Source organism: Typha angustifolia, chromosome 7 (genome assembly GCF_048772165.1).
Source record: "Typha angustifolia cultivar Huaian chromosome 7, ASM4877216v1, whole genome shotgun sequence".
Classification (NCBI taxonomy): Eukaryota; Viridiplantae; Streptophyta; class Magnoliopsida; order Poales; family Typhaceae; genus Typha; species Typha angustifolia.
This window is the reverse complement of record NC_133245.1, coordinates 17,761,520-17,786,456: the sequence shown is the minus strand read 5'-3', so window position 1 is coordinate 17,786,456 and position 24,937 is coordinate 17,761,520. Positions and strand designations below refer to the sequence as shown.

The 24,937-nt window shown below is 35.6% G+C and overlaps 2 protein-coding genes and 1 long non-coding RNA gene across 5 annotated transcripts; all 3 read left to right on the top strand.

The window, feature by feature from the left end:
* The first annotated feature begins 2,955 nt into the window (after window positions 1–2,955).
* LOC140761893 (uncharacterized) lies at window positions 2,956–4,427 on the top strand. Its single transcript, XR_012104644.1, has 3 exons — window positions 2,956–3,086; window positions 3,960–4,015; window positions 4,356–4,427. It is a non-coding gene; the product is annotated as an uncharacterized lncRNA (long non-coding RNA).
* A 6,195-nt stretch (window positions 4,428–10,622) lies between these two features.
* LOC140763642 (uncharacterized) lies at window positions 10,623–14,556 on the top strand. Of its 3 annotated transcripts, none has more exons than XM_073101924.1 (7): window positions 10,623–10,706; window positions 10,914–11,063; window positions 11,926–11,981; window positions 12,327–12,423; window positions 12,531–12,575; window positions 12,780–13,300; window positions 13,772–14,556. In XM_073101924.1, the coding sequence occupies exons 6-7, from the start codon at window positions 13,010–13,012 to the stop codon at window positions 14,360–14,362; spliced, it is 882 nt and encodes a 293-aa protein (XP_072958025.1). In that variant the 5' UTR covers window positions 10,623–10,706; window positions 10,914–11,063; window positions 11,926–11,981; window positions 12,327–12,423; window positions 12,531–12,575; window positions 12,780–13,009; the 3' UTR covers window positions 14,363–14,556. The 3 variants fall into 3 exon arrangements, with proteins under 3 accessions (XP_072958025.1, XP_072958026.1, XP_072958027.1); XM_073101926.1 differs by having other exon boundaries at window positions 10,629–10,706; XM_073101925.1 differs by lacking the exons at window positions 12,327–12,423; window positions 12,531–12,575.
* A 5,903-nt stretch (window positions 14,557–20,459) lies between these two features.
* Window positions 20,460–24,330, top strand: LOC140762631 (uncharacterized). Its single transcript, XM_073100502.1, has 7 exons — window positions 20,460–20,601; window positions 21,172–21,756; window positions 21,944–22,093; window positions 22,971–23,041; window positions 23,278–23,374; window positions 23,463–23,504; window positions 23,729–24,330. The coding sequence occupies exons 1-7, from the start codon at window positions 20,460–20,462 to the stop codon at window positions 24,328–24,330; spliced, it is 1,689 nt and encodes a 562-aa protein (XP_072956603.1).
* The last annotated feature ends 607 nt before the right edge of the window (window positions 24,331–24,937 follow it).

The following is a 24,937-nucleotide window of genomic DNA, read 5'->3' as shown; positions in this document are numbered from 1 at the left end:
TCATTGCACCGGTTGTTCTACTTGTAACATTTTCATGTAATATCTATCTTCAAATCTATGGAGGAACGAGGGCGGAGACGAAGGACATAATTCCGCTTGTTTGTGAGCTCACCTTCTTCCCGGCGGTGTGTTTACTAGTGGTGCTCTACCGTGGTTCCTCATTAGGTATTAGATTTTTTCTCCAGCATGTTTGGCGTTAAATTGAAAGCTGTGGAAATGAATTTGATCAGAAGCGTGTAGAGAAGGACAGAGCTCCGAAAATATAGTGCAGTGTTGCAATAAAATAAGTACATGAAGAAAGATGGTTGAAAAGTGTTTGCCATTTTCTTTCTCTATCCAACATAGAGAAGTGATATTACCAAGTCCTTTTCTTATATATAATTGCATACAAAGCTATTGTTTCTATCTCATCTCTTGGTTTAGTTATTACACAGTTTTAGATATATGTGGAAAGTCTTGAGTTACTTGTGCATTTAGCTAATTTTCAATTACCAATTCAATAACTTGTGTCGTTTGAAGAATTAATATCCGGTGAAATCTCAAAAGTACAGCAAGATAAGCTCTAGATAACCACGAACCGTAGCTCATGAAACGTTGTGGTTTGCAGTTTGCTATAATAATAATACAAGAAAACCGAAGCGTCCGCCGCTTAAAAAGATGGTTTGCACTTGCAGGGATGTGGCTTAACTGTTTTGAATCACATTTGGTCAACTTTCTAAGCAGCTGATCTCCCAATTCTTGGAAATAAGAAAAGTCCAAAGAGGCATTATATATATATATATATATAGCTCTACAAGAAGGTTTATTTTTTTATTTTATTTATTTTTATACACGTGTATAGATAAATAATTTATCAAGCTTCAAGACATACACATATAGTAGGAGGGGAAATAGGATGATAATTTTAGAACAAACTTTTCACCTGAAAAATAATGGAACAAGATATCAAACAAATGACAAAGATAAAAATGAAGGAGATAGGACATTGGCTCTAAACAAACCTTCCTCTATGACAGCACTATAAATAAAGCACAGTCGCAAAAGAATTAAACACAGGGTACAGTAATTTGCTTAAGAACTTGAACTTTAACTACCACACAAGTGCAAATATTTTAGCACCAAAAGCACTTTTTCACCTATAGAATAGGAGTTAGGAAATTTATACCACGCAAAGATATGTGTTAATTTGTATCCTCAAATATATCGCTAGCTTGTTCGCGAACTGGCCTTTGCATTGACTTCCATGCGTCTTCTTCCCAATTCCTTGATTGTTGCCTATTAACAGCCCGAAGTGGAAGGTTTACAACCTCCCTGATACGATACTTAGAAAATTAATTGAGTTTTCAATTAAAGCTAAGTCATCCTTCACGTCGGCAGTGACCAGAACTAAGGTATATATAAATAACTGTACCAATTACATGAACCATGCAACCGGAGTAAAATAAATGCAGAAGAATATACAAATTCCATGCTCAGTAATTTTGCATTTGGCTATTTAGAACATACAGGAAGTTGCTTTAGGACGTTCCGGAGAAAGAAGTGTACCTCCTGCTTAATTGTGACAAAAAAAACAAACTATTCTTTGCTCAAATTGCAGGTAAACCTTTGGCTTTGCCCTTGATTATCTTTGGAGTTTGCTTTAGCTTTTGGACCATTGCAGGTTAACATTTTTGTGAAGCTGGGCGTCCCGGAATATGATCCCATTCTCCCCTACTCTGTATAAAACTAATGGCCCAAAGAGGAGAGAGAATGCTTTCGAAATTAACCAACCTGGTTGATCAATCACCGCTTATATATAGTATATACGTATGTAAAATTGTAAATAGGTAGTTAGCCCGATTGCTTCATTGAGATTAAAGGTTTCGAAATTGGCAGAATATGTAGCTTTAATTTGCCTTGTGAACTTTTATTAATTTATTCCTAAACCCTATGAGTCGAGAGAATCCAATGCACGTACACTTTCTTCTTCAATCACATGGAAACGGAGAGGAAAAAGAAGTCACCTTTAATTCCTCAAGCCTATAAAATTAACTAACGTTGCATTAACTAAACTGATACGAGTTGATACAAATCAAGCAAGATATTGCAACTCTTCCCGATCTTATGGCGGCAATGGGTCCCCGTGAACTGCTCGAATCATCTGACGATGATGATGTTATGGAAGATTTACCTGGCGACGACCATATGAGACCATCACAGTCTTACTTCCCGAAGATCTACAGGGAGAACTTCCTGGAAAAGTACAAAGAGATTGATCGCGCGATACTTGCGGAGAAATTCGACTATCTCCAGAAGATCCTATTAGAAAAGTTCATACTACTGCCGGCGAAGTTTGAAGACGAGGAGGATGTGATGATAAATTTATCAGATGCGGTGAATTTTTCAGATGACCCGCTGCTTAGCGTCGTGATCGCCTACAAGAAGAGCGATCTCGCACTGAGGCTGATGGAGGTGATGTCTAAAGAGAATCTGAAGGCTAAAAATATCTACGGTGATACGGCGTTGCACGTGGCTGCAGCACATGGAAACGTGAGGGTGGTGGAGGCGATCGTGAAGAAAAGCAAGGATCTCATGGAGAAAAAGAACAGGAAAATGGAGACTCCGCTGCATAAGGCGGCGCTCTACGGTCAGCGAGGCACATTTTGGAAGCTGGTGGAGCTCGGAAGTGATATAGAACAGAGGAGGGAGGATGGCTCCAACATGCTGCATTATGCAGTCATGGGAAATGCACCTGGTATTGTTAGTTAATCAACTTAACTATATACATACATATATATAATAAAATCGAATATATATAATTCTATTACCAGCCTGTACATGTTAAGTCTATTACCAGCCTGATCTGATTAATTCTTAATAGGCATCTAGCTAAGATAAGATTCACCATCTTACGTAACCAGCTAGGTGATCGATCGATGTGTTCATATTTGATGCAGATATTGCAAAGGAGATAGCAATGAAATATCCAGATCTGGTTAGTAGTCGGAATACATTTGCCGCCACGCCATTGCACCTCATGCTGACCATTACTGAGGCCTTCAGAAGCAAACTGCAACTTGGGTTCCTGGGTTCCATCATCTATAACTGTTAGCACACTTTCCTTTCTTCTTTTTCCTTTCAATTTTTTCTTGAATTACTACGATGCACTCGTTTAGCTATCATAGGGATCGAGTAGCAGATCGCAGTTGCATGTCTTGGGAGTATTGGTCATTTGTTTTCATATTAGCTAGTTAGAACATTCGGTCAGCCAAATTTTAATATATTATAAAGGATCAGTAGGGTTTTAGCTAGAGATCAATGCAAACTAATTAATCGTGACAGAAATTTAGCTTAATGGGTAGTGCAGAGGATATCAAATAATACACTAGATCTCCAAAGTATTACACATGCCTGAAACTATTTCTATCATTGCACACTTCCTAGTATGTAGTCTAGCTAATTTAATATTAAACTACTATATATGCGCCATGACCCAGTTTAATTTCTTATTAATATCCATCACTTCATCTCTTACTGCATTGCCACCTTATGTGAAAGAACAAGAGTAGATTATGAATTTAAGAATATGAAACTGGGTGAGAAAGAAACATGGAAGATGATGAAACTAAGGCACTTTCGACCAAAATTTATTTTCAAAAACCAACTTGAATTGGACATATATAAAAGCTTAATTTCAATGAGAAATATATGTTTAATTTGAAAAACATATATCATGCTCTGTATTCAAAGTTAGAAGTTCTGAAAGGTTTATCAAGAAGCAAGATGATTCTAAATACGTATATTTTTGTAGATATGCTTTGAAACCAACTCTATAGAGAGATATTATGAGTTGCATACGGATTGCAAACAAAGCTCATATACAAAGCACTATTATTCAACTCAAGCACGTGTGCTTGCAAGTGTGTGCATACACACGTGTACCACCACTCATGCTCTTTGATGCTGTTTTGTTATTTCAGGTATCCCATTGGAAGAAAAGAAATTTTATGATGGAGAGGAGTTGGACATAGCAACGGTAATTCATTATTTAATCTTTTTATAGGAGAATTCATGCTTTAGGCGATATCTACAACACACACACACATACCGTTCAATTTTTCTAAAAGTTTAAAGCTAACAAAGAATGATGACTGAATCTCTCATATTAATTCCTGTATTTGCTCATGTATGGCCCGGAGACTTTCTAATAGGTCTAAGACCTGGACTTTGATCAAATGGTCGAATGTGGAGTCCTTTCCTTTTCGTTTATCCCTCTCCTTTACAATATTAACATCTGGGCTAGCTAATAATAAAGATGGAGTTAAATGTTCTTTATTTCAACAATAGTGACATAATGATTTTGACTGCAATTGTAGGATGAAGAGAAGCAGTCTTTGATAACACTTCGTGGAAAATTTTCAGAACATTGTTCTACCCTTTGCGACCTCCTAGAGTTGATTTATCGATTTCCTGGTACACTACATAATTATCCCTTATTAAGATTGCATGATTTTTGGGCTACATCTGACTTACTAATTTCTTCGATTTGATGTTTCTACTTGGAATACTTGTTCAAAAAGGTTGGAGATGGATTCGGCAGCTTGTTTTCATTGCATCGAAGCAATGTGAGTTTAAAATATGCTAATATGTAGGAATTAATACTTGTCCAAATATTTATATCCTCTACTTGAAAAATTCAAATGCGTTTTCTTATGATCATATTTTTCTATCTAACAGGGAAGTTAATTTCTATATAAATTTGATATCCACATTTATAATCTAATATACGATTGTAGTTAATTTACAATTCTTATTTGTTATCCTACAGTATTCCCTCGCATTCTAAACCTCAAACAGAGCCAAAAGCAAACCATGGAACTGATTATTTGTATGGCTAACTATCCGGATACTTGGGATTTTTATAACAAAGGAGGCCCTGTCGACAGAACAAAAAAATTAGTTCATCCTGAAGAAGAACTGGGGAGTTCTTCAACAAAGAAGGAGACTAAAAATTATGTTCGATGGACTGATTCACCTCTGATTGTTGGTGCTCAAATAGGACTTGATGAATTCGTGAAGAAAATTTTAACAAACTTTCCACAATCTGCACATAATTTGGATACAGAGGGAATGAATGTGCTTCAAGTGGCAATCAAATATCGCCACAAAAAGATTGTGAAAGATATAAGATCAATGATCTCTAAGAAAAATTCAATTTTACCTTCTGGGCTGCTGTCCTCCGTCCACCAGGCGACTGGAAATACCATCTTGCATTTTGCTGCAGAGAAAATTGTGAAAGATGATGACTCTATATTGCAGATGCGATATGAATTCCAATGGTTTGAGGTGATTTTACACATAATAAACTACTATTCCTTTACTTGGTCTAATATATAGGTACTTTGCAAACATTTTTACCCCTATTCTAACCTCTTTTCCTTTCAAGAATTGGTGAGAAAAGTCTTTTTCTTAGGTTTGACTAAACAAAAGCTAGATATATGGACTTATAAGATACATATGTAGTATGTAATTGTTTGCATGTATCTGACGTACATACATAAATTTGTATTACGTAAGTTAATCTTCTACATCCTTCCTAAATCTAGTACTTTATTATTACCATTATTGTTATTATTATTGACCAACTTCTTTTCTTTACGTTAGGAATTAAAAGAGCTCCCGAGTGAACTTTTCTTTTCTCATTTCAATTTTATAGATTAGTGCTTTATGGTCTAATTTCAATAATAGAGATCCACGTATGTGCTATATTTTTGAACTGCTACATGTTCACTTTATTGTAAATATTACGCCATATGGTTTAGTGGATAACTGTAAAATGTTCTTTTTTAAACAGAGAATGGTATAACTGTAAAAGGTTGCAAAACAAAAGGATTTACTTTACGTATGCTATACTAATTACATGAACTTCGTAGTTCTATTTATGAAGTTACAGACCATGCATATATAGTGATCTGTATCTTAGAAAAATGAAACGTCAAAGACAGATTTCGTGTATCTCTTACTCTGAGTAAGATTTTAACTATAAAAAATTATAGAGGAAACTAACTTACATATGTTTCTATCAAGTGCAGACAATAAAAGAGATGGTACCGAAAGATCTGCTGCATTGCCGAAACAAAAATGAGTTGACTGCAGAAGAGCTATTCACCGAGAATCACCAGCAAATGGTACAAACTGGAAAAAAACAGCTAACGGATTTGGGAAAGACATGCTCCGGCCTAGTAGCAGCTGTGGTATTTGCCTCTAGTTTCACCATTCCAGGTGATAAGGATGCAAATCAAAATCCAGTCTTCCTCCACAGGACGGCATTCAAAGTGTTCTCCCATGCATATGTGATTGGGTTATCCAGTGCTACAACTTCTCTTGTGCTATTCTTATCCTTTTTAATCTCTTCTTATAGAGAACAAGACTTTCGATGCTCTCTTCCTATTAAGTACTCATGTGCCATCACGTCGTTCCTCGTTGCACTGCTCGCTCTATTTGTAGCCTTCTCATGTAACATCTATCTTCAAATCTATGGAGGAACAAGGGCAGAGACGAAGGACATAATTCCACTTGTTTGTGAGCTCACATTCTTCCCGACAGTGTGTTTACTGGCGGTGTTACTCAACCGCAGTTCCTTAACCAAGATCAGATTTTTTCTCTAGAACAGTTGTCATTAAATTGGAAACTGTGAAAATAAATTTGATCAGGAACATGCAGATACGGAAGCAGAGCTTTGAAAATACGGTGCAGGGTTACAATAAAATAAAGCAGATGAGGAACGACGGTGGAATAGTGTTTGCCATTTTCTTTTCTATCCAATAATTTTCTATTGATATGTTTTGGCAGAGGTTGGTTGTGACTGAGAAGTGATGTTAATAAGTCCTTATCTTATATATATAATGCATACATGTTAATTCAATTGTCTCAAATAATTTTATTCTAATAAAAATCTTTTTATACTAGTATAAGTTTACTGTTAATTACATCTCTCTCCTTTCACTTTATACTACCAAATTATTTTAGATTAGTAAAACAAAGAGTTAATATTTGCTCTTTGAACATATCTTAAATCAACTATTATTTCCCCGTTGCACTATCCTCTCTCTCTCTCTCACACACAAAAGTCATACTATTATACTCTAAAATATCTCTATCTTTTCGAGAGAAACTCATGGTATTATATTCTCTCTCTCATTCTTATAATATTATATTTTCTGTAAATTACAAGGAAATATGTATATATTATATAAGTAAAAGTCTAAGTTGCGGTAAAAATGTTTGCATTGTCTATATAAAATCTGATTAAATAAATGTACAGAGAAATATGTCTGCATAGATATGCTGAAAAAATTGTCATCACATGGTAAAAAAACTCATAAAGTATAGTTAAAAGCCACAGTTGAACGTAAATATTATTTTAAACATTATTTATGTATTATTACTCCTTTTCATCTGAAGGATATTTTGGTCTTTTAGTCTAAAATCTCACTAATTCCTAACGTAATTTTACTATTCTTATTCATTTTAATTTTAATTTTATATTATACTTAGTATAATTACTACGTATTATACTAGTTTACAACAGAACATTATAATAATTTATACTATTTTTATGTTTGTGAGCTTAACAAGATAGTGTTGTCAAAAGGAATTAAATGCCATATATCGATTTAGGCTTCCTTCACTTGTAAAATAGGAAAGAATTTAGTTTAAGAAGCCTCGATTTACTAGTATAATAAATAAATAATTGTTTTCCTTAATATTAATTGATTAATTAGGATTGCCAAAATAATCTAACTACCTCGGGTTTGGTTTGATGAAGCTTAACTAGAAATGGAGTAGATTCAATCTTGATCTGAAATCTTGGTCGAAATTGATGCCCTACATCTTTGCCATTTGCTTTGGCTTTTAGAGCATTACAGCTAACATTTTTGTGCAGTCCTGGAAATAACTGGTAAATGTAAAAAGGAATTAAAGTGCTTCACTTTTCTTTGCCCTTAGTTTCCCCAATTACTGCTGTTTGTTTCTTTTGGTAAACAGTGACTAGGATATCAACTGTCACTTTTCTTGGATTATAGGAGAACCAATGAACCAACTACTTATTTATGTCTTGTTCTTTTTGCCGCTAACTGTCTCCCTTTTGCCTCTAGAGTTTTTCTCTTTTCCTTTTTTTTTGGGTGGAAATTGGATGAATCGATTCGATCTCAGCTATCCATTCCCGAGGGACTAACCAAATACAGTGGTTGAGAAACCTAAGAGAAGTCCTTACTGTTTGACCAGCTACTGTGTATTAATGGGCCAAAGAGGATGATTTAGAAACCAACCTATTGATCTATCACCACCTAACACGCCCATGTAAAATTGTAAATAGCCAACCAGATTACTTCATTGAGATTAAAGGTTTCACAATTGGCAGATTACACCCTTGCTTTTGCCTTATGAACTTGTATTTATTCCTAAACCAATAGGTTGAGGGAATCCAATGCATACTTTCTTCTTTCGACCGCATGTAAATACAAAAGAAAAATAAGCATCCAATTCTTATCACCTTTTCTCAAGCCTATAAAACGTTGCATTAAGCTAACATCAATTGATAAAAATCAAGCACGAAGACATTGTTGTGCTAAATGCCAATTACTAGAAAGTAGCGAAAATAAAATCCTTCACCTTCCAACAAATCCAAATGGAATAGCAATAATTAAAACAAATCATACTAGTATGAGAACTGCAATTTCTAAGTACTAGTTGTAGAGATCTTCTAATACCTAAGTTAATTACAAATAGAAATTTTAAATGCAAACTATAAAAAGAAAAGAGAGAGAGTGATAAGATTTACGTGGTTAGGCGATGTGTCTACGTCCACGGGCGGAGTAATATTTAATTCACTATGCAAATCATCAAATACAAAGTTTTTAACTCTAATATCACTCTAAACAATGGTGACTCTCCTTTTTAATATTTTTCTCATACAAATTGCCTACACCAAGCCCTAAAACCCAAATATTAGTATTTATAAGGCTAACTCAAATTAGCTGAAAATCTTGCCGGCATTTGAATGCCCGCGAATCCCGCTTGAACGCTCACAGGGTCCGTTCGCCCTCTGGGGCCCGTTCGAATGCCCCGACATTGATAGTTTGAAAACTGTTGAAAATTAAATTTGAGCCAAAATTCAATAATTCTCCACCTTGGCGAAGAACTTAATATTTAAACAAATCACTCTCTACTACTACAAAGTGAGTGCAAATCCCAGAATTGCATTGCGTGCAAATTTGCATCTTTTGACACTAAATCTAAACAATTTCAAAATAAACTCCAAGAGGTCTTCACATTGCAAAGTGCATGTGCCACTCCAAAACCCAAAGACAACCAACTATTCAAAGCGAGTGAGTGTACTAAGATATAGAAAATTGTATTAATTACAGAACCATGCAACCGGAGCAAAATAAATGAAGAAGAATATACAAATTCCATGCTCAGTAATTTTGCATTTGGCTATTTAGAACATACAGGAAGTTGCTTTAGGACGTTCCGGAGAAAGAAGTGTACCTCCTGCTTAATTGTGACAAAAAACAAACTATTCTTTGCTCAAATTGCAGGTAAAACCTTTGGCTTTGCCCTTGATGATCTTTGGAGTTTGCTTTAGCTTTTGGACCATTGCAGGTTAACATTTTTGTGAAGCTGGGTGTCCCGGAATATGATCCCATTCTCCCGTACTCTGTATAAATCTAATGGCCCAAAGAGGAGAGGATGCTTTCGAAATTAACCAACCTGGTTGATCAATCACCGCCTATATATAGTGTATACGTATGTAAAATTGTAAATAGGTAGTTAGCCCGATTGCTTCATTGAGATTAAAGGTTTCGAAATTGGCAGAATATGTAGCTTTAATTTGCCTTGTGAACTTTTATTAATTTATTCCTAAACCCTTTGAGTCGAGAGAATCTAATGCATGCACACTTTCTTCCTCCAATCACATGGAAACGGAGAGGAAAAAGAAGTAACCTTTAATTCCTCAAGCCTATAAAATTAACTAACGTTGCATTAACTAAACTGATACGAGTTGATACAAATCAAGCAAGATATTGCAACTCTTCCCGATCTTATGGCGGCAAAGGGTCCCCGTGAAGTGGTCGAATCATCTAACAATGATAATGTTATGGAAGATTTACCTGGCGACGACCATTTGAGACCATCACAGTCTTACTTCCCGAAGATCTACAGGGAGAACTTCCTGGAAAAGTACAAAGAGATTAATGATGCGATACGCAACGATGATTGGACCTATCTCTGGAACCTCGTATCAGAAAAGCGCACAATATCGCAAGATGAGGATTTGGTGGTGAATTTATCAGATGCGGTGAATTTTTCAGATGATCCGCTGCTTAGCGTCGTGATCGCCTATGAGAAGAGCGATCTCGCACTGAGGCTGGTGGAGGTGATGTCTGAAGAGAATCTGAAGGCTAAAAACATCTACGGTGATACGGCGCTGCACGTGGCTGCAGCGAAGGGAGAAGTGAGGGTGGTGGAGGCGATTGTCATGAAATGCGAGAAGCTCATGTGGTCGAGAAACAGGAAACAGGAGATTCCGCTGCACAAGGCGGTGCTCTATGGGAAGCGAGACGCATTTTGGAGGCTGGTGGATCTCAGAGAAGACAGCATATATGAAAGGAGGGAGGATGGGTCCAACATGCTGCATTATACAGTCATGGGAAATGCACCTGGTATAGTTAGTTAATCAACTTAACTATATACATACATATATATAATAAAATCGAATATATATAGGTTTTGATTGTTAGTTAAATGTACATGTTAAGTCTATTACCAGCCTGATCTGATTAATTCTTAATAGGCATCTAGCTAAGATAAGATTCACCATCTTACGTAACCAGCTAGGTGATCGATCGATGTGTTCATATTTGATGCAGATATTGCAAAGGAGATAGCAATGAAATATCCAGATCTGATTAGTAGTCGGAATACATTTGCCGCCACGCCATTGCACCTCATGCTGACCATTACTGGGGCCTTCAGAAGCAAACTGCAACTTGGGTTCCTGAGTTCCATCATCTATAACTGTTAGCACACTTTCCTTTCTTCCTTTTCCTTTCAATTTTTTCTTGAATTACTACGATGCACTCGTTTAGCTATCATAGGGATCGAGTAGCAGATCGCAGTTGCATGTCTTGGGAGTATTGGTCATTTGTTTTCATATTAGCTAGTTAGAACAATCGGTCAGCCAAATTTTAATATATTATAAAGGATCAGCGGGGTTTTAGCTAGAAAACATTGCAAAACTAGTAGTGACAGAAATTTAGCTTAATGGGTAGTGCAGAGGATATCAAATAATACACTAGACCTCCAAAGTATTACACATGCCTGAAACTATTTCTATCATTGCACACTTCCTAGTATGTAGTCTAATTTAATATTAAACTACTATATATGCGCCATGACCCTGTTTTCTTATTACTATCCATCACTTCATCTCTTACTGCATTGCCACCTTATGTAAAAGAAGGAGGGTTGAATGTGAATTTAAAAATATGAAACTGGGAGAGAAAGAAACATGGAAGATGATGAAACTAAGGCACTTTCGACCAAAATTTATTTTCAAAAACCAACTTGAATTGGACATATATAAAAGCTTAATTTCAATGAGAAATATATGTTTAATTTGAAAAACATATATCATGCTCTGTATTCAAAGTTAGAAGTTCTGAAAGGTTTATCAAGAAGCAAGATGATTCTAAATACGTATATTTTTGTAGATATGCTTTGAAACCAACTCTATAGAGAGATATTATGGGTTGCATACTGATTGCAAAGAAAGCTCATATATAAAGCACCATTATTCAACTCAAGCACGTGTGCTTACAAGTGTGTGCATACACACGTGTACCACCACTCATGCTCTTTGATACTGTTTTGTTATTTCAGGTATCCCATTGGAAGAAAAGAAATTTTATCATGGAGAGGAGTTGGACATAGCAACGGTAATTCATTATTTAATCTTTTTATGGGAGAATTCATGTTTTAGGCGATATCTACAACACACACACACACATATACCGTTCAATTTTTCTAAAAGTTTTAAGCTAACAAAGAATGATGACTCAATCTCTCATATTAATTCCTGTATTTGCTCATGTACGACCCTGAGACTTTCTAATAGGTCTAAGACCTGGACTTTGATCAAATGGTCGAATGTGGAGTCCTTTCCTTTTCGTATTTCCCTCTCCTTTACAATATTAACCATCTGGGCTAGCTAATAATAAAGATGGAGTTAAATGTTCTTTGTTTCAACAATAGTGACATAATGATTTTGACTGCAATTGTAGGATGAAGAGAAGCAGTCTTTGATAACACTTCGTGGAAAATTTCCAAAACATTGTTCTACCCTTTGCGACCTCCTAGAGTTGATTTATCGATTTCCTGGTACACTACGTAATTATCCCTTATTAAGATTGCATGATTTTTGGGCTACATCTGACTAACTGATTTTCTGAATTTGATGTTTCTACTTGGAATACTTGTTCAAAAAGGTTGGAGATGGATTCGGCAACTTGTTTTCATTGCATCAAAGCATTGTGAGTTTAAAATATGCTAACATGTAGGAATTAATACTTGTCCAAATATTTATATCCTCTACTTGAAAAATTCAAATGCGTTTTCTTATGATCATATTTTTCTATCTAACCAGGGAAGTTAATTTCTATATAAATTTGATATCCATATTTATAATCTAATATACGATTGCAGTTAATTTATAATTCTTATTTGTTATCTTACAGTATTCCCCGGCATTCTAAAACTCAAACAGAGCCAAAAGCAAGCCATGGATCTGATTCTTTTAATGGCTAGCTATCCGGATACTTGGGATTTTTATAATTAAGGAGGAGCCCCTTTCAACGGAGCAAGAAAATTAGTTCATCCTGAAGAAGAACTGGGGAGTTCTTCAACAAAGAAGGAGACTAAAAATTATGTTCGATGGACTGATTCACCTCTAATTATTGGTGTTAGAATGGGACTCGATGAATTCGTGAAGCAAATCTTAACAAATTTTCCACAATCTGCACATAATTTGGATACAGAGGGAATGAATGCGCTTCAAGTAGCAATCAAATATGGCCACGAAAAGATTGTAAACGATATATTATCAATGATCTCTGAGAGTAATCCAATTTTACCTTCTGGGTTGCTGTCCTCCATCCACCCGGCGACTGGAAATACCATCTTGCATTTTGCTGCAGAGCAAACTAAGAAAGCTGGGGGCTTTGCCTGGGAGTTAAAATATGAATTCCAATGGTTTGAGGTGAACTTACACATAACTACTATCCCTTTACCTCTGTCTCTCTATATATACTACTTCACTAACTTTAATATGCCTATTCCAAACTTTTTCCTAATTCAAGAGTTGGTGAGAAAAGTCTTTTTTCTTAGGTTTGACTGCACAAAAGGTAGATTGACTTATAAGATACATATCCACTATGTAATTATGTAGATGTATGTGACATAAGTAGATAAATTTGTATGCCATAAGTTTTTCTTTTAAAGAGAACGGTATATATAACTGTAAGAGGTTGCAAACCAAAAGGATTTACTTCATGCTAGCTATACTAATCACATGGAATAACTCTATAATGAAGTTGCAGACCGTCGGGATCTATATCTTTAAAAATGAAACCACGTAAACAGATTTTCGTATCTCTCTTACTCTGAGTAAAATTTAAAACTATGAAAAATTATAGGAAAATTAGCTTACATATGATTGTATCAAGTGCAGAAAGTAAGAAACATGGTACCAGAAGATCTCTTGTATAGCCGAAACAAAAAGGAGCAAACAGCAGAAGAGCTCTTCGCCGAGAACCACAAGGATACGGTAAAAAGGGGCAAAGAGCAGCTAGTGAAAATGGGCAAGACATGCTCTGCCCTAGTAGTTGCTGTGGTATTTGCCTCTACTTTCTCCATTCCAGGTGATAAGGATGCGAATCAAAACCCAATCTTCCTCCAGAGGACTGCATTCAAAGTGTTCTCCCATGCATATGTGATTGGATTATCCTGTGCCGCTACTTCTTTTATGCTCTTCTTATCATTTTTGGACTCTTCTAATTACAGAGAACAAGACTTCCGTCATTTTATTCCTGCTAAGTATTTACTAGCTAACATGTCATTCCGCATTGCACTGTTGGCTCTATTTGTGGCTTTCTCATGTAACATCTATCTTCAAATCTATGGAGGAAAGCCGGTGGAGACGAAGTACATACTTCCGTTTGTTTGTGATCTCGTTATCTTCCCGGCGGTGTGTTTACTGGTGCTGCTCTACCAACGTCCCTCATTAGGTATGATGCCTTTTTTCCGGCATGCTTGGCGTTAAATTGGAAGCTAGCTGTGAAAATATATTTGATCGGAAGCGCGTGGAGATGGAAGCAGAGCTCCGAATATCTGGTGCAGCGTTGCAATAAAATATGGAAGTTAAGTAAAGATAGTGGAATAATGTGTGTCAAAACTGGCTCAAGCTCGGCTTGCTGTGAGAATGTTTGAAAAACCACCGCACCTATCTGGGTGGAGTTTGTATAATATTTATAGATGAAGTTGTTAAATATAGTCAACGAAAGTTGTTGACTTATTGTAACAATACGAGGGGTTAACAACAAACTAAAACCAAGTAACAGAACAATCCTTATCTGGTGGAAGATATACTAATATGTTGAGGCTCCATGAAGCTCAACTTCAAATGGAGCAATTCAAACTTAATTTCAAGCCGATCTTGATCCTAAGCTGCCTCAATCAGTCTCAGCTCTCAGTTTGATAAAACTCAAAATAATAATATAATACTATATAATATATAATATATATAATTAATATGAACTATTAAATTAAAGATTTAAAGTCTCCTAATATTTCTATATGTTAATTCTTACTCGAGGGTTAAGTTGTATTCAAGCTTATCTTAACTATAGTATTAACAATATTTTCAATGTGCACGGTTAGATTTTAGTCGTATTATCCAAGGGTGTGGCAGATTAAAAAAAAAAAGTAGTGAAAATTTATAATAAAGTTATTTTAGTAAGTAATCATAATTATTAGTGTTTGATAAAAAAAATACAAATATTTAGTAAAAATAAGTAAGCATTGCAATTAATGATAGCAAGTTAAAAAGTATAACTCTATATTTAGAATAGAAAATAAAATAAGAGAAATTGAGTAATTTTAAGAAAGTCAAAAACTTACTTTTCACTCTATTTTGTTAATCCAAATACTGTAACTTTGTGGATTATTAAAGAATATTTACTTTTCTTTTTTTACATTTAATCGATCAAACACATCATAAATTTTTTTATGTTTATCGGTTACTATTTTACTTTTTTTTTCAGAAGTATGTAATCAAATATTATTTTCAGAAGTATTTTACTCTTTATTTCTTTTTTATTTACTTTCACCTATCCCTCCTCCATCCATTACAAAAAGTATTTGTCATTAACTAAAATATCTCTACTTTTTATTAATTTTATAAACAAACATCATAGGTCCAAACTCTTATATACAAATTCAAAAAATAAGCATAGCTAAACTAGTATCAAACTTATTTCACAACTTTATTATTATTTTTTTTTTTTGCTTGGGACTAGGATTGTCAGGTGGAGCAGCGAAAACAATTAATAGCTTCTGTTGCATTTCCAGAACTAAATGATTAGTCACCCTTAGAATTGAAGAACATTCGGTGAATCTCAAAAATAAAGCAACATAAGCACTAGATAACTACGAACAGAAGCCCATGTAGCATTTACATGTTAAAATTTCCACGACACAACAAGAATGGAAGAAGGATAAGAAGAAGAAATGATGAAAGGCAGACTGGTTCGCTACAATAATACAAGATAACTGAAGCAATCCAATACTTTAAAATGTTGTTTTTCAGGCTGTGGCACAACGGTTTGAATCTCATTTTTCAGCATTTTAAGCAGCTGATCTCCCGATTCTTGGAAATGTGCAAAAGAAATATTATAATTCTTAGCATCTGATTTCATATGATCCAGCCTTTGTGATATAGCGAACCCACTCAGCTGTGTTATATCCACTCTTCTCCCAAACCTGGAAAAAGTTTTAAGAGCATTAAAGCAAAACACTAAATCAGGTACAGCAACTGTGAGTGATCGGTCTTCAAAGCATATCTTTATTAAAAATCTGACACGTAAACCAGATGCCGTGAACATTGGAACCTATGTGAATCACGACGAAGATATTAGTTGTTAATGCCAAACCTTGCCTTGGTAAGTGAAAAGCAACAGACAGAAAATTATACGATTCAAGACATATTAAAAGAACTTAATCGTGTGCAGTAAATTATCAAACAACAAGATGGAAAGTAATACTCGTCAAAAAATATGCCATAACTTGGCTTCAAATTCTAACAACAAAAGTTCATCCAAGGACCTTTTCTATGTTGGTAGTAAAATATATACTTCTTAAGAGGGAGATATAATATATATATATATATAGAGAGAGAGAGAGAGAGAGAGAGAGAGAGATATTTCTACTTGAAATTCCATCTGGATTGGTGGTCGAAGCTAGGACATTTTTTCACCCATCCTAGATATTAACTCATCCTTTACCAACCTAAGAACAGCTATTTCTGCAGGCATTCAAACGGTCCCCTCCTGCGTTCGAACGCGACATAGAAAAACCCAATGTGAACCAACCCTATAATAGAAATATTGGGTTTTAGGGTTAGGTGTGGGCATTTTGTAAGAGAGAAAAACTTATATTTTGCAGAACAAATTAGTATCGTCAAGGTTTCAAACCTAGGGCTTTGAATTTGGGGATAGCATTGATTTACAAATATGTCGGGATCATCCAAATCAGGAAAACTTATTTCAAATGCAAAATTTGAAGTAGAGAAATTTGATGGCACCAATCATTTTGGAATGTGGCAATATGAAGTGATGAATGTCTTGTTCTAACAAGAATTGGACATCACCTTAGAGGAGAACCCCGAAGATATATTTAAGAGGGATTGGGAAAAAAATGAACCGGCAAGCTTGCAGCTCCATTCAGCTTTGTTTAGCAAAGGATCAAAAATACTTTGTGATGAAGGAGACCTCCGCGAGGAGTTTGTGGAAATAATTGGAGGACAAGTTTATGACTAAGAGCATTGAGAATAGGCTCAGTACAAGGTTAGAATGCCTATGGCCGAGCATTTGAATGCCTTCAACAAGTTACTTGCGAATTTGTAAAATTTGGATATGGAAATTTTGGATGACGACAAAGCCTTGGTGTTATTGAATTCGTTGCCCGATGTATATGATCATTTGACTACTACCTTAATGTATGGAAAAAAATCTATTTGTTACGAGGATATTGCAAATGCATTGATCAATAATAAATATCGCAAGATGGATAAGTAGGTTCATACAGACTCTCCATCTGAAGCATTGATAGTGGGTGGTAGATCGAAAACTAGAAAGTTTAGCAAGCGGGGTGGATCTTCCAGTAAAAATATTCCTACTAGAGATGAATGTTCATATTGTCGCAACAAAGGGCATTGCAAAAATAATTGTCTGGCTTTGAATGGCAAGGATCAACAGAAGGGAAAAACAAATGTGGCCGATCTCGAAGATGAGTTTGATAATTTGGATTTGGATGTTGAACTTAGCAGTTCATCTGTACCATGTCATACAAATGAGTAGATTTTGGATTCAAGTTGCACTTATCATATGTGTCTTCATCGAGATTGGTTTTGCACTTTTTGAAAAACTGAGCAATGGTATGATTTTTATGGGTAATGATAATACCTGTAAAATTGAAGGAATTGACACAGTTCGTTTGCAGTTGCATGATGGTCAGTGAGAGAGTTGACGGGGGTATGATATGTCCCTCAATTAAAGAAGAATCTCATCTCATTGAGCGCATTGGAATCCAAAGGCTTTACAATCACAATGAAAGATGGAATTTTGAAAATTGCATTGGGAATTTAAGTTGTGATAAAAGGCCTTCAGAAAATGAATTTGTATTTTTTGTAGGGCAAGACTATGATAAGCAGACATGGTCATGAATTACAATGCCCAAATTTGAAGAATGAGGTCTCCAAAGAGAATTGTAACTTTTGAAGAGTCTTCTATTTTGAAATAGAAGAATTTACAGAATGGCGTAAGCAAAGACTTTTTGCAGCAGGTGGAGAATGAAATCTTAGGTGCTCCGCCAAAGTCTACTAATTTGGATGTAGAAGACTCAAGTTTACTTAAGGTGGAGACCTCAACTCAGAAAACTCTGCAGAAAGGAAAATCAATTGCAGTTAATAGACCGAGAAGAAAGACCCAAAAGTTTGCACGGTGTACTAATAGAATGGCATAAGCACTTTTGGTTGTTCATGACGATAGTGCAGTTGTGACTGGGATTAAGGTCCAACATTGCTTGGACTTAGACCAATTATTTGCATATTAGACTATTTGGCATTGGCATGATGCACTAACACGCTTTGCATAAGTGGAGACAGTTGTTTGGCATCTTTGAAGTCTCATCATAGTTTGCATTTGTGTTTTGGAGTGGTGCACTCACTTTGCAATGGTGAAGACCATTTGGAGTTTATTTTGGAATTGTTTGTAGAAATTAGCATCTTGTGACGCAAATTTGTAGGCGATGTAATTTTAGGATGTGCAGTCACTTTGCAATGGTGGAGTGTGATTTGGTGAAGTTGTGAATTTTTCACCAAGGTGGAGAATTGTTGGAATTTGGCTCAAATTCATATTTCAGCATTTTGCAGGCTTAGTGTGCCAGTGCGTTCGAACGGGCCCTGGGGATGTTCGAACGCAGTTCCCAGACAGAGACTGGGTGATGCAGACGTTCGAACGGCCCAGCCGCATTGGAACGCGAGCCAACCCGAGAGCAGCTGTTTCTGTAGGCGTTCGAACGCCCATTTGGTTCTGCTGCTTTGATATTGGGCGCGCTCGAAAGCGCCCCCGAGGGCGTTTGAACGTGACGTGGAAAAACCCAATGTGAACCGGCCGGTCTTATAAGTAGAAATGTTGGGTTTTAGGATTTTGTGTGGGCATTTTGCAAGAGAGAAAAACTCGTAGGGGAGAGCCACTATTATTTTAGAGTGACATTAGAGTTATAAACTATTTGTATTTGAAGTTTTGCATAGTGGATTGAAGATTGTTCCACCCGTGGATGTAGGCACATCTCCGAACCATGTAAATTTTGTCCATCTCTATTCCCTCCATTGTTTCAATTGTTGGTGATTGCTTGTATTGGGGTGTTAATCCATGATTAGAACCTGCTTAGGGCTTTTCTATCACCATTAACATCTCTTTGGAGTTTTACAAGCATTGCATTAGTTTCCTTTCACTATTTCCATTTGAGTTATTTGAGGGTGAAGGTCTTGCTTCCGCTTTCTTTACCAATTTAAGTATTTTGCACAATAGATTTGAAACATGTACATTTTTGTAGAATAATAGGACAATCCTAAAATAAAAAACTTCACAAACTGAATAGAGATTGAATAACAATAAATCAGAATATAATCAAACAAATAATAAAGAAAACGTTATAGATATAGCATAGTTGCAGGAGAAGCGTACAGTAATTTGTTTAGGAACCGGAATTTTAACTACCGCACCGGGCAAACATTTTAGCACCATAAACACTCTTCACCTGTTGAATAGGAGTAAGGAAAATTGGGCCATGCAAAGATACTTGTTAATTTGTATCCTCAAATATACAGCTTGTTCGCAAACTGGCCTTGGCATTAACTTCCATGTGTGTTATTCTCAATTCCTTGATTGTTGTCAAATTAACACCTCGAAGTGGAAGGTTTACACACTCCGTGATACGATAGTTAGAAAACTAATTACGTTTTCACTAAAGCTTAGTCATCCTTCACGTAAGTCGTCAGGTCTATACAAGTTGTACTTAAGGAGAATATATAAAGCATATAGGAGCTGAGGTTACTTTAAGACGTTCTAGAGAAAGAGGTGTATACCTCCTGCTTAATTGGGACGAAAAACTATTCTTTGCTCAAATTGGAGGTAAACTTTTATTGGAGTTGTCCTTGATGATCTTTGGGAGTTGCTTTGGCTTTTGGACCATTTCAGGTTCACATTTTTGTGTAGCTGGCTGTCCCAGAATATGATCTCATTCTCCCCTACTGTGTGTCAAACTAATGGGCCAAAGAGGAGAGGATGCTTTCAGAATTAACCAACCTACAGTATGTTTGTTGATCATCAATCACCAGAATATATGCACGTACGCCCTAGCTTTAATTTGCCTTATGAACTTTTATTAATTTATTCCTAGACCCAATAGGTCGAGAGTATCCAATGCATGTATGCTTTGTTCCTCCAATCACATGCAAACGCAAAAAGAAAAATAATTAAAATAGCCAAATTGTCGTCACCTTTAATTCCTTGAGCTAGCCTATAAATTAAACCTTACATTAAGCTAACATCATATGATCATAAAATATCAATCAAGACATGGCAATGCCTCAAAATTCTATGGACGAATTGCCTCAAAATTCTATGGACGAATGGCCCGACGATGATTATATGGACAACTTGCAGGACAAAGATTATATGGATGAATTGTCAGACCATGATTGGCCGGTCCACTTCGACGGTATGGTCGGCCATAGTTGGCCCTTTAATTTATGTAATTTTGCTATGTACTTCCTCTTAATCTTTTGTCAACTCTATGTGTCTCACTTATTTCACTTACGGTTAACAATATTTGAGAGTTTGGAATGAGAAAAATGAATTGTGGCAACTTTATGTGTCTTACACCTTTTTGTGATTAGTTTTCTTAAAAGAAATTCAGAAAACTTCTTTTTTTATGACAAATAAACTGATTAGTCTGATTTCTTTTGTAAAAATCATTTATGACACATATTAATTCATCGTCATCTTTATTATATAATGTTTAATAATTTTATGCTTTAATTCTTAATTTTTGTTAATTGTTTATAAAAGTTATTGCTTGTATTGAGATATGTATTTTTATTTATTTTGATATAAGTCCACAAGATGTAGCAATCTGAATTTAAAATTTTTATGAGAATTCTCACGAATAATTATGGGATCATTATTGATAATTAATTTTTTAAAGTTTCGTATTTTTTTTCTATCTTAGAGTTTGGATGTTACTATAATTCATGTATGGTCCGCTCTATTGAAAATTTTGGTTCCGCAGCAGACGATGATCATACGGTGGGCTCATATGACTTCCAGATACCACGGCCGTCCAACTTCTTGAATATCTTCGGAGAGGAATTCCACGAAAAGTACAAAGAGGTTGATGATGCGATACTTGCGGAGAATTTCACCTATCTCCAGGGGCTCGTATCAAAAGAGTTCATACCACGACCGTTGAAGAATGAAAACAAGGAGGATGTAGTGATGAATTTATCAGATGCGGTGAATTTATCAGATGACCCGCTGCTTAGTGTCGTGATCGCTCACAAGAAGAGCGATCTCGCACTGAGGCTGGTGGAGGTGATGTCTGAAGAGAATCTGTGCGCTTCGAACATCTACGGTGATACGGCGCTGCACGTCGCTGCAGCAAATGGAGACGTGAGGGTGGTGGAGGTGATTGCGAAGAAATGCCCGAAGGTAATGAAGATGCAGAACCGGAAACGGGAGACTCCGCTGCACAATGCGGCACTCTACGGGGACCGAGATGTCTTTTGGAAGCTGGTGGAGCTCGGAAGCGAGATAAAACAGAGGAGGGAGGATGGCTCCAACATTTTGCATTATGCAATCACGGGAAATGCACCTGGTATATATATATATAATCGAATATATATATAGGTTTTGGTTGTTAGTTACATGTACATGTTAAGTCTATTACCAGCCTGCTTCAGGAATGTAGTGATCCGATTAATTCTTAAGAAATTAATAGGCATGTAGCTAATATAAGATTCACTCTCTTACGTCACTAGGTGATGTGTGCATATTTGATGCAGATCTTGCAATGGAGATAGCAATGGAATATCCAGATCTGGTTATTATTCGCAATTCAGTAGGCGCCACGCCATTGCACCTCCTGCTGACCATTCCTGAGGTCTTCAGAAGCAAACTGCAACTTGGGTTCCTGGATTCCATCATCTATAACTGTTAGCACACTTTCCTTTCTTCTTTCTTCTTTCTTCTTCCTTTCAATTTTTAATTGAATTAGTCCTCGATGTGCACGTATTTATCTATCATAGGGATCGAGTAGCTAGCAGATCCCAGTTGCATGTCTTGGAGTACTTACTGGTTACTTATTTTCATATTAGTTAGAACAGTTGGTCATCCAAATTTTAATATATCATAAAGGATCAGTGGGGTTTTAGCTAGAGATCATTGCAAACTAATAAATCGTGACAGAACTTTAGCTTAATGGGTAGTGCAGAGGATATTAAATAATACACTAGATCTCCAAACTATTAGTATGTAGACTAATTTAATATTAAACTACTATATATGCGCCATGACCCTGTTTACTTATTACTATCCATCACTTCATCTCTTACTGCATGCATTGCCACCTTATGTGAAAAAACAAGAGTAGAACATGAATTTAAGAATGTGAAACTGGGAGAGAAAAGAAACATGGAAGATGATGAAGCTAAGGCATTTTCAACCAGAATTTATTTTCAAAAACCAACTTGTATTGCACGTATATAAAGGCTTTCAGTAAGAAATATGTGTTAATTAAAAAAGCATATATCTTGTTTAATTTGTATTTAAGATTAGAAGTTCCGAAAGATTTATCAAACAAGTTGAAAAGATTCTAAATAGGTATATTTCTATAGACATACCTTAGAAATCAACTCTATAAGGAGATATTATGGGTATGTTGTATGCATATTACATTGAGGCAAGATGCATATACAAAGGGCCATTATTCGACTCAGGTACGTATGCTTGCAAGTGTGTGTGTGTGCATACACACATGCACCACCACTCATGCTCTTTGGCGTTCTTTTCTAACTTATTTCATTATTTCAGGTATCCCGTTGGAAAAAGAGGAACTTATTCATATACCTAAGAGGGGTGGAAGGGAGCCAGAGATACCAACGGTAATTCATCATTTAATCTTTTTATATGAGAATTCATGCTTTAAGCAATATTCGTTTTAATGGATTGAATGTGGAGTCATTTCCTCTATGTATATTTTTCTCCTCTTTTTTACAACATTAACCATCTGATCTATATAGTTATATAAAGATGAGTTAAATACACTTTGTTTGAACAATAGTGAGATAATGATTTTGGCTTTAACTGTAACAAATGTCGGAGCTGCAATTACTTGCAGGATGAAGAGAAGCAGTCTTTGATGACACTTCGTCGAAAATTTCCAGAACATTATTCAACCCTTTGCGACCTCCTAGAGTTGATTTATCGATTTCCTGGTACACTACGTAATTATCCCTTATTAAGATTGCATGATTTTTAGGCTAAATCTGGCTTACCGATTTTCTGGATTTGATGTTTCTACAGTCACATGGATTGGGCAGCTTGTTTTCAATGTATTGAAGCAATGTGAGTTTAAAATACGCTAACATGTTGGAATTAATACTTGTTTGAAAAAGGTGTTTTAGAAATTATTTATATATATCCTCTACTTGAAAATGCAAATGCGTTTTATTATGACCTTATTTCTCTATATATCGGGGGAAGTTAATTTCTATATAAACTTGATATCCACAATTATAATCTAATATACTACTGTAGTTAATTTATAATTCTCATTTGTTATCCTACAGTATTTCCTAGCATTCAGAAACTCCAAGAGCAGAAACGGAAGCAGAGGCAAACCACGGAACTGATTGGTTTATTGGCTAGCCAGTCTAACTATTGGGATTTTTGTAGCAAAGGAGGAGTCCCTCCGAATAGAAGAAAAAAATTCTCTTACTGTTCGAACAGAATAGAACAAGAACGAAAGAATTCTTCAGAAAATGAGATCCTTTTGAAACAATTGAAGTGCTGCTGTCAGAAGAAGGACGCGACTGAAAATAACTTTCGATGGATTGACTCACCCCTAATTATTGGTGCTAAAATGGGACTTGATGAATTCGTGAAGCAAATCTTAACACAATTTCCACAATATGCACACAATTTAAATTCAGAGGGGATGAATGTGCTTCAAGTGGCAACCAAATATGGCCACGAAAAAATTGTGAATGATATACTATCAATGATCTCTGAGAGTAATCCAATTGTACATGCTGGGTTGCTGTTCTACATCCACCCAAAGACTGAAAATACCATCTTACATTTTGCTGCAGAGAAAATTAAGAATGATGAGAGCTTTCCCATGCAGATGCAATATGAACTCCAATATTTTGGGGTGAACTTACACAACTAATATCCCTTTACTTGGTCTCTCTCTCTCTCTATATATATACTTCTTCACTAACTTTAATATGCCTATTCCAGCCTTTTTCCTAATACAAGAGTTGGTGAGAAAAGTCTTTTTCTTAGGTTTGACTAAACAAAATGTAGATGGACTTATAAGATACATATATACTACGTAATTATGTAGATGTATGTGACATACATAGATAAATTTGTGTGCCATATGTTAATCTTCTATATCCTACCTAAATCTTGTACTTTTCTCACTGCAATTTATAGATTAGTGCGTTTATGATTTTATTTCTATGATAGAGATCTATCAGCTTGAATATTTTAGAGCTATATTACTCCAAATGGTTTAATGGATAACTGTAGAAGTTTATTTTAAGACAACGGTACATATAACTGGAAAAGTCTGCAAACCAAAAGGATTTACTTTATGCTAGCTATACTAACCACATGGAATAATTCTATTATGAAGTTACAGATCGTAGAAAATTGACACCACAAAGATAGATATCGTATCTCTCTGACTATGAGTAAGATTTAAAACTATAAAAGAATCATAGGGAAACTAGCTTACTTATGATCGTATCAAGTGCAGAAAGTAAGAAAGA